Source organism: Toxotes jaculatrix, chromosome 9, assembly GCF_017976425.1.
Source record: "Toxotes jaculatrix isolate fToxJac2 chromosome 9, fToxJac2.pri, whole genome shotgun sequence".
NCBI classification, from domain to species: Eukaryota; Metazoa; Chordata; class Actinopteri; family Toxotidae; genus Toxotes; species Toxotes jaculatrix.
Genome location: NC_054402.1, coordinates 12940049 through 12953956, shown reverse-complemented (window position 1 = coordinate 12953956; position 13908 = coordinate 12940049). Strand labels below are relative to the sequence as shown.

Here is a 13908-nt window from a genome sequence, read left to right as displayed (position 1 = left end):
GATGCCTTTTAAACTAAATAAGTCAAGTCTGATTATCCCAAAAGATGATTCAAAAATGTTTCATAACCATAAAGTACAGCGCCCCCCAACATAAACGTGCGAATAGCATTCCATTTAAAACTGCTCTTTAGTTTTAACATTAAGAATTATTCCCTCAAATATTTAGAGTGAATCTAGTTTAGATAATTAGATAAGTTAGCTATCTGTAATGCTGTAACGCAGAGATGTCGTTCTGTTATTTATTAAACTATTTTCCATCATGTTTAAATGTTTTTTAAAAAGTTACTCAGCAAAGCTCACACTCCGTCTCACTTTGATGACGTACATAATTTCTGTTTACTGAGGAACTGCCACTGGTTTCGGCGAACCAATTTTTAGGCCAAAAAAATAAAATTCTTCTCGTCAAACAGGTACGACAGCACCCTTTAGCGTTTATTTATATTATTTAGACTGATTGTACACAAAACCCATGTAACTGTTTGCAAAATCGATGTTGAAATAGAGTCGTGGTGACCCCATGACAGCTTAGCTTGCGAGCTAGCGTGTTCGCTAACTAGCAGCAGGAAGCTAAAGCTGCTTATTACTCTGCTTCACAGGTGTAATGACCTGTGAAGCAGAGTAATGAATGTTTGTCGGGGGGCCCACCCCGTAGAGGGACACGTTATCGCTGTGAGGTGCAGAGCTACTGGGTATACCTTGAGAGCATGCTGTACCGGGAAGCTGAAGTGGTGAGCACCGAGCAAACGTCCGGTGAACAGTACAGACCGCCAGTCTGTTATGTGAGTCCGCTGGTTGGTGTCAAACTGTGAGCAGGAGAGACAGCTTAATTGATCCTCTATTTTTTTTTCAGATTGTCATAACAAAAACTTTCTAACCTTGTCAGAACTGGTTTCAGTCCCACTGTCTAAGGCACCATTTGTACGCGATTTTTACGCTCTAAACAAAGTCTTTAATATTTACTAATGCCCGTATAGATCGGTAATAAGCCATTAATGCTAAAAGGTTTTGGGTTGCCAGGTTGCGACAAAAAGCCTCCTCCAGCATGTCGCTTTACCTGTCTTGTTAGCGAGCTCTATAATTCATTAGGGAGACCAGCTCCTCTCCACTGGACTGTTTGAAAGCGTATCTTGTAGAAACGTGCTGTAGAACGTCTGGATTCAAATCCATTTAGAAACTGCCCATCAACATGTACAACTGCAGACTTCACTAGATTATTGCAGTTGCAGAAGTTGGGCAGTGAAGGGTGAAGTGGTAAAGATAATTATGGGACAGTGATGGAAAATGATGTTGATTACATGTGTACGTGGTAATGTACTGTATATGCTCACTAATCCCTTACTTGGTTATTTTAAGCCTTGTTCCATTGCCTCATATTTGCCCTGTCTGCATTGCTCCATTAGGCTGGGATCTTGGATGGAGTGAGTGTTGAGCCCCAGTGAGATGACTGACCAGGGCAACAACAACCAGAACATCTCCTGCAACCCCTTCGCTGCCCTCTTCAGCTCACTGGCTGATGCCAAACAATTTGCATCAGGCCAGAAACCGCAACAACTGTCTGCTGAACCACCATGTAAGAAGAGTTATCTGATTCCCTGTAATCCTCAAAGTCAAAATGCAGTTCAATACATCCAGGACATAATTTCAGTGTGTTTTTTTTTTCTTGTTTGTACAGGATGTTATAACATCTGACTTAAATTTATCCTTATGGTTTCATACTTAACCCCTGTATCTGGTGTCACAGTGGAGGACTCTGGAGAGAGCCAGTCAGACTCAGAAAACTCTGTGTCAGACAGCGTTGATGACAATGACGACTCGGTGGCAGAGATCAGCCGCTCCTTCCGTTCCCGCCAGGAGCTGTGTGAACAGCTCAATGTCAATCACATGATCCAGCGAATATTTCTCATCACTCTGGACAACAGTAAGTAAAAAATATAATAAAATTAAAAAAAAATAAAATTATCAAGTATTAAGTCAATAGATATAATGTGAAGTACGAGCTCCCTTTTACTTTTAAGTTACATTTTTTTGACTGTGAATAAAGCCGTTTGCACAACTCTGTGGTTCCATAATCATTACTAAACAGGGATTTCATGTTTTGACACCAATAAAAGGTGTCATTGCTGTGCTGTTTTTAAATACTAGTGCTTTTTGCAATATCTGCAATTCTGCAATATATAGTTAACTTATTGTAGAAATAGATTTTATAGTAAACATGTAGCAACTCTAAGTAGTTCCCTGTGTTCATTTTTTCATACCATAGCTGACCCGTGTGAGGTCCATGTAAGTGTGAGAGACAGATGCGTCAGATAATCCATGTTGATCCTTTTGCATGACCAAAAAATGACTTCTTTAATTTGAGGTTCTTGCTTTGGTCTAAAAGGGACATTAAACAGACAGACAGGTGCCTGATGATGTATCACTGTTTAAGGATGAGTCATAATGTTCAGGAAATGCAGGTTAAAAGCCCCCCCCGTTTTCACAGAGATCGCTTTTAATGAATTACTCTGCCACCTCGGTCTGAAATAAACCACAGTAAATACATGCTGTGCATTTTAATCCTCCTGCTTCTTATTTATTCTAATGTTAAGCTGTTGATATATTTCTCAACTAAAATTAATCCACTATTCATGATTGGCTTGGTTTAAGCTTCATGGGTTGTTACGTGTAATATGATTTGAGCAGACTTTATTTTATGGACCCTGGTTTTATTTTCACCCCTAGGTGATCCCAGTCTAAGGGGAGGTAATGGGATCCCTCCTCGCTGTGTGTACCTGGAGGAGATGGCTGCAGATTTGGATGGACAGGACTGGCTGGATATGGACAACATAGAGCAGGTCAGATGTCAACAATGTGCTTTTATGTCACCACTCTTTTGTCGCCATGCCTTGTTTGTCTAGATGTTTGGCACAATTGGAGAATAAATGAGACCAGCCTTTTGGCACAAACAAGTTCAAAAGCCATTAGACGCCAGAAATATTTGGAAGTTGTATGCATTATTTAAGAAATGAATACAGAAATCACCTAAAATATGAAGGTTTTACTATTGTAGGTGAGTCATCAGTTGTGGACAGTGTTTAATACAATCTGATTTGTGTTTCCCTCTGTCCTCCAGGCTCTGTTTAACCGTCTGCTGCTCCTAGAGCCAGGAAACCATCTCATCTACATGACGTCATGCAGCGCTGTAAACCTGTCGGCTGACCGTGATGCTGGGGAGAAATGTGCCATCCCTTACCTTTTTGCTTGTTACCAGAGGGCCAAAGAAGAGGTGCAAGATTCAATCATGACTGTTATTGTAGCTCTTTAATGCAACTATTTTCAGAGATTTCCAGCTGTTAATAGACTATTCCTGGTAACTGGAGCATAAAAATAACCCATTCTCTTTCATGATTCAGTGACTTTCTTGATTACCTGTGCACCAGGTGACGAAGGTACCCGAGAAGTTACTGTCATTTGCTGTTCGCTGCAAGAATCTGACGGTTTCTAACACACGGACAGTTCTGCTCACCCCAGAGATCTATATCAGCCAGAATGTCTACGAACAGCTTCTGGACCTGCTGCTGGAAGGTTTCAGTGGAGCACGTAGGTCCTCTATTAAGGCCTGTTCAGGCCTGACTGTTTCTTGTCTTATGCTCCTTTTTTTTCCCTCTCACTTTCACTTTTGTCTTTGTATGTTCTCCATAAAGTATTCCCTGCAGTTTTCTCTACTAACGAAGTCACTGTGTTTCAGAGCCAGAGGAGGTGGTTGAGTTTGTGGAGGAGGTCATTGCTGGCCTGCTTTCCGACCAGGAGGTACGTACCTTCGAGGAGGTGATAGTGCCAGTGTTTGATATCCTCCACGGGCGCATCAAAGACTTGGACCTCTGCCAGCCTCTCCTCTACTCCTACTTAGATGTTCTCCTCTATTTCAGCCACCATAAAGACATTGCCAAGGTCAGGAGACACACAGAAACATTATATCTGCAAATGTTCTTGTAATGTACCTTCTGACAACAATAGATCATTTCCCTGCTCACTACTAATGATAATAATATGCAATAACAGACAGTAATCCCATAACATTTCACACCTTTCACTTGATTTTTTTCAACAGTTCTTTATTTTTGTCGGTTTTCCCAGGTATTGGTGGAACACATTCAGCCCAAAGACCCAGCTAATGGTTTGCAGTACCAGAAGAGCCTACTTGGAGCAGTGTTGAATATCTCCTGCTTGTTAAAAACCCCAGGTGTGGTTGAGGGTCATGGCTACTTCCTGAACCCCTCCCGTTCCAGTGCCCAGGAAACAAAGGTCCAGGAGGCCAACATCCATCAGGTAAACAAAGTCTTTTTAGTTGGTATCTATGCATGAAAACCACATGCTGGTTTTCAAGCAACATATACATCAGGGCTGATGAGCTTTACTCCCCCCTTGTGTTACAGTTTATGGGCCAGTTTCACGACAAGTTGCACCAGATCTTGAAAAACTTGCTCCAGCGATCTAGTGAGACACGCCACCTGCTGCTCTCATGGCTGGGCAACTGTCTGCAGGCTAATGCTGGCCGAGCCAAGATCTGGGCCAATCAGATGCCAGAGATCTTTTTCCAGATGTACTCTTCAGATGCTTTCTTTTTAAACTTGGGTGCAGCTCTGCTGAAGCTGTGCCAGCCCTTCTGCAGGCCTCGTTCGCCCAAACTGCTCACCTTCAACCCTACCTACTGTGCCCTGAAAGAGCTGAGTGAAGAAGAAAGACGCAATCACAATGTGCATGCAAGAGGTAAATATATGTGTAAATAAGTAACATGGCCCTTCTGTTATTTAAATACATTATTATTTTGATGTATCAAAATACATCAGCTCTGGTATTTGTTTTGCTTTTACAAGTAGATTCATAGGAGGGTCTTAATAGTAGAGCTTTCCAAGAGTATGACTAAATGATCTCTATATTTCTAATTCCAGGTCTTGAAAAGGAAACCTGTCTGATCCCTGTGCCTCCTCAGCAGTCAGTGGAGTCTGCACAGTCCTACAGCCTGCTGACTGAAAACCTCATCCTCACACAGCTCACCCTGCATCTCAGCTTCCACAGGTACATGCCTTCAAACAAGCGCCAACATCTTCTACTGTGAGGTGAAAAGAACATACCCACCTCAGCTAAAGGCTTCCCAGTGTAGCAGATCTCTCAGCACCGTAGTTTACCATATTTTTCTCATGTTTGCGCCATATGTCATCATTAACCCCTGTCGTCTTGCTCTGTTTGTGTCCATGCACCTGTGCACATGCACAATGTGCATATCCAGACTCCATGAACAGATGGTGAAGATGAACCAGTCTCTCCATCGCCTCCAGGTGACGTGGCAGGAGGCCCAGCGAACTGGCAACCCGATGTCAGAGCAGCTCCTGGAGCAGTTTGAGCGTCTGATGATTGTTTATCTGTCAACCAAAGCTGCCACTACACAGCCTGCCATGCTGCAATGCTGCCTTAACCTCCAAGCTTCCACTGCTGCTCTGCTGGTTCAGCTTAGTATGGGAAACCAGGGGCCTGAACATGTAGCACTCAGTTTTCCCTTGCCCTCCCTCCAGAATACTATGCTCTGCTATGTACCAGGTAGGTCAGACCTTCACTACACTTCAAATAAAGTGGAACAGAAATCCCATCTTTAGCTTGTGTTAACAGTGTTGTGTTAACAAATACTGTAACAGCAGTTTTCACCTGCCAGCATGTAATTATGATACTCCAGATCACTTTGATTGTCTTTTTAATCGAATTTGAGTTCTAATATTTTTAAATCTGATATTTAAATTTGTAATGTGAGGTTATATGCAGCCGATGCTAACAAATGTTTTGAAATTACCTCTGCTGTGCAGTTGTTAGTCACGCATAGTACATTCACACTATAAAATTAGAATGCTGAACATCATGGCTAAAATGTGCCTTTGTGTTTTTGTCAGAGTTTTTTGCAGAAAACTTGGGAGATTTTTTCATCTTTCTGCGGCGATTTGCAGACGATGTTTTGGAGACTTCTGCAGAAAGTCTGGAGCAGATTCTTAACTTCGTCGCTGTCTTCATGGGTAATGTAGAAAGGTATGTTTCTCAATAATGTCCTGAAATCATGTCAGTGGTTGTAGTCAGTTGCCTGGTGAACAAATTACTCCCACTTGCTCCTGTCCTGTATCTCCAACAGGATGAAGAACCCACACTTAAGAGCGAAGCTTGCCGAGGTCTTAGAGGCGGTGATGCCACACATGGAGCCCGTGGCTCCTGGTGCTGTTCAGCCAATCGTGTTCCAGCGAGAGCGAGTCTTCTGCTCCTATAGACATGCACCTCACCTGGCCGAGGCCCTCATCACTGTGTTTGTAGATATTGAATTTACAGGTGAAGTGCCAGTTTTTATTACTTTTTAGTGTTTGCTGTAGATGGAAGCCGTATTTACATTCATAGACTGCTGAACAGGTGCTGTCACAAGTAAGCACACTTGAAAAGAGTAAAAAGAACCTCGTTAAAATGTCAAGTAAGAATAAGAAGTAAAAGAAGCATTGATTCTTGGTGTGTGGTTTCGTAGTCTTTCCCTGTCAAATGAAACTGAAGAGGTTGGACTGCGTGTGCACACTTGTGTGTGTTCTATAGAACAAGATAAGGAGAGAAGCTGGATGAAGTGAAAACAAGAAGGCAGCAATGAAGCGTATTTGATTTTATTTAGTTTTCCTCTCATTTATTTTTTTCAGGTGATCCTCATCAGTTTGAACAGAAATTCAACTACAGAAGACCCATGTATCCCATCCTGAAGTACATGTGGGGCAAAGATAACTACAGAGAGAGCATCAAGGTAATGAGAAATTAATGTTTTTGACAGTATGTCTTCAGATATTAAGGTGGTGGTATGATGGGCCTTTTTTAACCTCACAAACATTTCACTCAAATTTTTTTCAGGTATAAAAAGAGAAAATGTGAAAAAGTGTACCCTCATAGCTCTGTGATAGATTTGTTTAACCCTTTGTCACCCTCAGTAGCCATAACTGATTGGTAATGAACTAAGGGAAAAAGAAGACGTCATTTCACTTTGTTTTGTTTGACATCTCTCATTTCAGCATTTGGCCGACTATGCATCCGAGAACCTGGAGGCCATGAACCCTCCTCTGTTCCTCAGGTTCCTGAACTTACTGATGAATGATGCCATCTTCCTACTGGATGAGGCTATTCAGGTGACTTCACAGCCTTTAATACGTGCAAACCATGTTCACCAATTTTCGACAATTAATCTTTTCCAACACATTAGTATATGTAACACAATTTATTACTTTTTCACATATTTTTGTCCAGTGTTTAACTATTTTGTTCTGTTGCTCCTAATTATTCAGGTGGTAAATGCTTGTTTTACAGAAATCCCAAAATACTGCACACAAAAATGAAGTCTTCTATATTTTGTAATTTTGTAGCACTATGATGATATAAACTTGTTAGCCAAAAAATGCATTTATTTAAATCATTCCAAATAGTTTATATATTATGTTATGAAACTTTAACTTTGACCTTTTTATGAGCTTAATAAAATAAAGTTCATATATCATCTTTTCTCATAGTGCCTGAGTAAAATCAAGGTTCTGCAGCTGGAGCGGGACCAAGGGGAGTGGGAAGCCTTGACCCCTGATGCCCGAAGAGAGAAAGAGTCAAGCCTGCAGATGTTTGGACAGCTGGGGCGCTTCCACAACATCATGTCTAATGAGACCATCGGCACACTGGCCTTTCTCACCTCAGGTCGGGCAGACAAGATTTTTACATGCGACCCTGTATAGTGACGAATCACTCTTCATCCATCCCACGTTTTTTTTTTTCTTAAACGATTTCCCTTTCCAGATATCAAGGGGATCTTTGTGCACCCCTTCCTGGCTGAGAGGATCATCTCTATGCTGAACTATTTCCTGCAGCACCTGGTGGGTCCTAAGATGGGTGCCCTTAAAGTCAAGGACTTCAGTGAGTTTGACTTCAAGCCACAGCAGCTTGTTTCTGACATCTGCACCATCTACCTGAACCTGGGGTATGTTGTCACACCTGTCTTTTACAAAGTAAATACATTTATATTTTCTTCTTTCTATGATATTATGTTTTTTTATAATAAAAGTAATGATGTATTGCTGGCTACATGCTACAGTACAAACACTATGGTGGTTCCTAATTTTAAGTTTGTTTTTGTCTTTGGCAGCGACGAGGAGAATTTCTGTGCTACAGTCCCAAAGGATGGACGATCGTACTCTCCTACACTCTTCTCCCAGACTGTTCGGGTACTAAAGAAGATCAACAAGCCTGGTGCCATGATTGTAGCTTTTGGACTTCTTGCTGATAAAATAAAGGTATCATCTGACCTAGAAAATGTTTACAGAGATGACATTAGAGCATGTGTTTAGTTTTTACAAATATTTGTCTTATGAATCTGTACTGATGACTGATTTAGTAGAAAAGTCTTTTAGTCTTAAAGTGTTTTAGTTGTGTACAAACACAACAAAACAAAACCCATTGACAAAAAATAATGGTGTTGCTACTGTATCTTTGTTTTAGTCCCATGCAGACAGACAGCAGCAGGAAGAAGAGACATATTCAGATGCCCCAGATGAGTTCTTGGACCCCATCATGTCCACTCTGATGCTGGATCCCGTTCTTCTTCCTTCTTCCAATGTAACAGTAGACCGCTCAACTATAGCAAGGCATCTCCTCAGGTGAGTTACTTCCTGCAAAGCCATGAAATTCACTCACTCGTGTCATTATTGTAATCTTTTGTAATCAGACTAACTGCTATTACTGTAGAAACAGAAATGAAACTTGGAAGCATAATGTATAGATACAGTTGGTGAGCAGGAAGCAGATCTTTATTGATTATGTCCTCCTTGCAGTGACCAGACAGACCCTTTCAACCGCAGTCCTCTAACCATGGACCAGATCAGGCCAAACGAGGAACTCAAACAGCAGATCTTACAGTGGCTGGATAAGCATAAGCAGGAGAGGCTGCAGCTGGGGCCCAGTGGCTAGCTGTCATACCTCACTGTGACAAACAATGACTGCTTCCTTGTTTTCTTTTCCTGGGCCAGATCTCATGTGCTCCTCTGCTTCTTGGATCATCCATGGTGTGCTTGCCTCTGTGGATTTCTTCTGACTCCTTCGATCTGACTAACATAGCATAAGCCTTTTCACGTAGCCTTCATCCACAGTGGATTCTCTTTGTGACAACAGTCCAGATAACCTGTTGCCCACCAGCTGGCGACAACTTCAGATTCCATGCACAAGTAGCCGTTCCAACTCCCACAATGCCCTATGCTAAACATTAGTAGGGTGGTACAACCTCTGGTTTCTCCCTCCCTAAATACTGTGTATTAATTAGTTATTATTACAGCCTGAACTGTGGTCAGAAGTATCAGTTTCAACAGGACTTGTTGAATGTACTGTATGAACTCCTGACTGACCAGCTGGCCAAAACAAGATTTTATACTGCAAGGTAAGTATTTTCGGGAACTCAAGGAGCAGAACATGGATGGAGTCATTTATGATTTAACCTTGATTTAACTTTCATAATAATACACTGCCTTTCAGAGGTCTTGAACACCCTATATTTTAGCTCTTTTGGTTAAATCTCAAGCAGCATTGTAAATAAAATTATCAATTAAAAGACATAATTAGATATTAGAGGCATAAGTAAAACTGAATTTAACTGTGTGCGACTTTTATTTTATTGGAAAAAAATAATCTAGGTTTATCTGGAGATGTTCGAAATCTGGTGCACAAAATCATACTGTGTATGAAGACAACTGTAGTTTTACAGTCGTCTGTATTTCAGTACGTATAGATGAGAGTCTAATCAGTCAAATCTTCACACGCACCTGCCTTTAATTAAGCACTAATTAAAGTCCTTGTTAATGTCTGAGAGCCTGCTAACCTTAATAGGGTGCTGGATATAAGGAATTAAACCACTACATGCACCTGCAAAGAACAAAATGAATTCTGCCTAAAAATGCCAGAATCCATACAGTGTGGCATTGACTGACACTTCCGTATGGCAATGTTGCATACTTGTAAAAACCTTTTTTCTATTTGTCACTAATTTATTTTCAATTTCAATTTCAAATTTCAACATGGACTCTGGTTAGCTAATCACAGCCCACTAAAGACCGCTTTTGTTGGTCTTTGCATCTGATTTTCAAACTGGAAAAGCATAGCGGCTGTTCTGGAAATGTTACTGACTTTCTTAAGAACTGTCTGCCAAAAACAGACTGAATGAATCTGAAGTGAAAAATAAGCCATGCAGCCTAAGAACAATGCTTAATTTTATATCCACAACATCCAGAGTCAATAAAAATTTGGAGAGCCTTCAAGTTGGTTGCTGATTTGTCCAGTATATCTTTGACAGAGGTGAATGGCTTCTCAGGTGGATGTGCCGAAAACACAGATTTCGTTCCTAATTCCAATAAGGTTAAAAATCACAATATTTTCTCATTTTACTTCTGTCGCCTGCTCATATGGTTTAATTTTAAGGTCTTAACAATGACCACATTTCTCGAAAATTGGACCTGTAAAAAAAAAAAGCCAGAAATATAGGGTTGAATCATTTTTGACTGGCAGTGCATAGGATAGTCATTGTTATCCTTTGAACTAACAATCACCCAATCATAACTGATGCTGAACAGAGTTTTTGTTGTGTGGATGCATATCATTTTAACATGTGGGCAAGCAGTTTATTAATAGAATTGGTGCCTAAAACCAAGAGCCTTGCAGTAAAATGTCAGCGAATGAGGATCTGACTTGTTTCATACTCTTGAGAGACATAATTGTTTGTTTCTTTGAGGCATATGGGGAGCTGTGAGATGAAAGAAAGAAAATCTGAAAAAAAAAAAAACTTGTTTTTGAGTAGCTGTTTGAATTAAAGGGTTTTCATTCAAAATCTAGAGTGGTTGTATAAAATGGCAAAATGTGAAAGACGTACACGAAGATGTATTTGTTGGCATGCCCTTGTACTGTATGTTGAATAACTACCACCTGAAGGATTACATGGGTTAAATTATAATGCAATATTTTTTGTTTTAATTGTGATTATAAAATGTTTATTATCGATGTACAGTATGATTAAGAAATAAAACTAATGTGCATTATATAAGACATTATGTTCTCTTTCAGAAATATGACAGATTTCCAGAACATTGCAATACATTTATAAATTGGTATTTTTGTTATCAGAACAGTACTTGAAATGGACAACGTGCAGAAGAATGGACCACATTAGACCAGTTTATAGGTAGATCAAATGTAGATTTTATTTTTTTCCCCAGTAACTGGTATTTGTTTACATCACACTGATTTAGAACAAGGTTGAGATATAAGAACAAGGTGTCCCTGTGTAACACTCTTCAGTCTGACATGTAGGTTCTTAACTTGCAATATGTCTCCAACTCACCTCCAAACAGCTTGTGTAGTAGCAACTGTATGTGAAATTCTTTAGAGCCTGAGCCACCCATGTAGTGTATGTACTAACAATCCCACTAAGCCTTGTAAAAGCTCAAATAAATTTGTTTTGGGCCACATAATTGCACATCTACTTAACATCATAAACTTAAATTTTAACAACGCTCTGTGGAGCACATCTTTGTAAATTAATAAGGTAAATTAAGCTTATTATATTCTCATTAAGGTATGCACGCACACAAGGGCCCAGAATGCAGTAACATCCCATTCTTGCAGAAGATGATAAGCTGACATTTCTGCACAGTTTCACTACTTTGATTTTAAATTAAAATAGGTATACAGCTGTTCTTTTGCTTTAGTCATTTTTTGGTTTGTTTCTTTCCATTAAACTTGGTGGAGGCATGGGGTGTGGGCCATGCCATAATTCTGGTGTAGATCTGGTTAAAGGGGCGGATCCAGGATTCTTTTTTTTTAATCACTTTCCTTAACACTTTGAGATAGGGCATTTTTCGCCTTGGCAGAGAAATGTGCTCTACTGAGCACCATTCTGTTTTTTTTCTGTTTTTTTTTTTGTTTGTTTTTTGCATCAGTCCTATTGATTATCAAAAAAAATGCATTGTGAGCATAAGTACTGGGTGGGTATCAATACAGAGTAAGATGCTGCAATAAAAGTGATTAAAAGGCCTTTGTAGACTTTGTGCATAATTTCACCTGCATCAGGCCCTACCTGGAGAGCCTTCAGATAAATAGCAGGTGACTGAGCCCCAGGAAACAGACCTTTTTCAGTTTGTATGAAAAATTGTCCTTTAAAAAGAAAACTCGTGCATTTTCACAGTAGCTTTTCAAAGGACAATTTGTCTTGTAAAAAGTGTGTTTCTGCAAGTGGGGCAACAGAGCAATATCATTCATAGAGAGCAGAAATCATTGCTGCGCCCCTGCCTTAATACATAAACACAGGTAACTATTACAATATGCTGCCTTGCTTTTTCAGTTGTACTTTGTCTTGCCTTATCTTGGAGTTTGGCTGCAGTATATACAAAGAGTTTCACTTTCCTTGTTTAATAAACTACATTGCGAGCTAACGGTCTTGTCCTTTCTTGAGATTCAAGTGCGAAGCTTCTTTCCCGGGCAAAGCCCCTGAACCTGATTTGGATTCAGCCATGCAGTGCCTGAATAGGGCCGCTGAGAAAATGCATTGTCGGGGTTTCTTCAGTTCCGCCCCGCAACATGCATAATTATGTGTCCGCCAGTGAGAGCGGAGCGCTGTGGTAGAGGTTGTTTATGTGGAGTGCTGGGTTAGGGTTCCGCTCACCGAGGTATCTCTGATCGCAGGGCAGACAGGCAGAGAGTGTAAAATGGCGCACAGCTGTCGGTGGCGGTTCCCTGCTCGGCCCGGAGGGAGCAGCAACTCCGGTACCGGGAGGAGAGCGGGCCGAATCAGGGTTACTGCCTCTCTGCGGAGTGTCTCTGGAGCCCACCCCAACGCAACTGGGCTCGGACCCGGGTTTGATGCTGCACTACAGGTCTCTTCGGTTATCGGGAGCAACCTGCAGAAATTTCGGGATGTTTTGGGGGAATCGAGCGACTCGAGCAGCGGGGAGGTAAGCACAGGACAGGACAGGAGCAGCCCGGCGGTAGCACGGGATTATCGGTCGGACGGCTGCGGGGCTCGGTTCACTCGGAGAACCGTTTCTCACGTCCCAGATGAGGAGCTGACGGTTACTCTGCCCAGCCGTTGACCATCTTTTCCTCTCCCAAACGCTCAGTGGGGCTGTGGGCAAACTTGTCATTGCCAGGATGCTCAGTTAACTTTGAGTTGGTTGTGTGGCCTTAAACTCTACAGTAGCGGGTTACAGCGTTAACTTTAGTTAGAAACAACACAAACGTCTGGTGGTTATCAGATTTATGGTCTCAACAGTTCTACTGGAGAGAAAGTTTCCTCCTGAGTGGAGTGTGAGGACAGGCTACAACCACACAGTTTGGATGAACTGGTGCTAATGTTAGTCTGCTAGCCTGACCAAAACACTGTTGAGAAATTCTGGCGTTGTCTTCTTAATTATAACATACAATACAGTTAATACAATGTACATAACAAGGGCATATTTAGTGGTTAACTGTACACTGTGTAACCCACCCGTTACAGCTGGTTTACTAGTTAGCCACTTGACATTAGCTTGATGTGAAGCCTTCAAATTCATATTACATCAACGCAGAGTAAAAGTTCTCGTCCCGTTCTGGTGTTAATGTGATATTTATACAGTGAAATAGTATTTAAACATCTGTGTTTATCACAGCGGGGTTTGCTCATTGTGTAATAACCTGGGACCTTCAAGATAGCGTGTTATGTGTTTGAAAACAAGACATGTCAACTTGAAGGAGGCGAGAGTGCACAATTGTGGTATGTAACTAGCTAACGTTAACTTAGCGTACGTCTGAGACGTCTCCAAGAATAAGGGGTCTTTATTATTCACTTCACTTGCTTCCAGATGTCTATAA

General features: G+C 41.1%; 2 protein-coding genes across 6 annotated transcripts in view; both read left to right on the top strand.

Moving 5' to 3' along the window:
* The first annotated feature begins 333 nt into the window (after positions 1–333).
* On the top strand, positions 334–11102 carry ube4a (ubiquitination factor E4A (UFD2 homolog, yeast)). Of its 2 annotated transcripts, none has more exons than XM_041046726.1 (20): positions 334–410; positions 1401–1570; positions 1742–1918; positions 2722–2834; positions 3113–3265; positions 3420–3579; positions 3728–3930; positions 4117–4308; positions 4416–4749; positions 4932–5058; positions 5270–5577; positions 5922–6054; positions 6155–6345; positions 6696–6796; positions 7059–7172; positions 7551–7725; positions 7825–8005; positions 8171–8318; positions 8524–8681; positions 8856–11102. In XM_041046726.1, exons 2-20 carry the CDS (start codon positions 1441–1443, stop codon positions 8989–8991), a joined length of 3234 nt encoding a protein of 1077 aa, XP_040902660.1. In that variant the 5' UTR covers positions 334–410; positions 1401–1440; the 3' UTR covers positions 8992–11102. The 2 variants fall into 2 exon arrangements, with proteins under 2 accessions (XP_040902660.1, XP_040902661.1); XM_041046727.1 differs by lacking the exon at positions 334–410 and adding an exon at positions 634–728.
* A 1665-nt stretch (positions 11103–12767) lies between these two features.
* Positions 12768–13908, top strand: part of kmt2a (lysine (K)-specific methyltransferase 2A) — a 39228-nt gene continuing 38087 nt past the window's right edge. For all 4 annotated transcript variants that reach the window (XM_041047362.1, XM_041047359.1, XM_041047358.1 and 1 more), the window contains exon 1: positions 12768–13013. In XM_041047362.1, the coding sequence (XP_040903296.1) occupies positions 12768–13013 (246 nt within the window). The remainder of the gene's footprint in view (positions 13014–13908) is intronic.

What these genes read in the sequence shown, in the direction of transcription:
- ube4a (XM_041046726.1), top strand. Translation starts at nt 1,441, where the DNA reads ATGACTGACCAGGGCAACAACAACCAGAACATCTCCTGCAACCCCTTC. An exon ending in AGGAGGCCAACATCCATCAG is followed by an intron (nt 4,309 to 4,415) that starts GTAAACAAAGTC and finishes CTTGTGTTACAG; the next exon opens with TTTATGGGCCAGTTTCACGA. An exon ending in ACTGGCCTTTCTCACCTCAG is followed by an intron (nt 7,726 to 7,824) that starts GTCGGGCAGACA and finishes TTCCCTTTCCAG; the next exon opens with ATATCAAGGGGATCTTTGTG.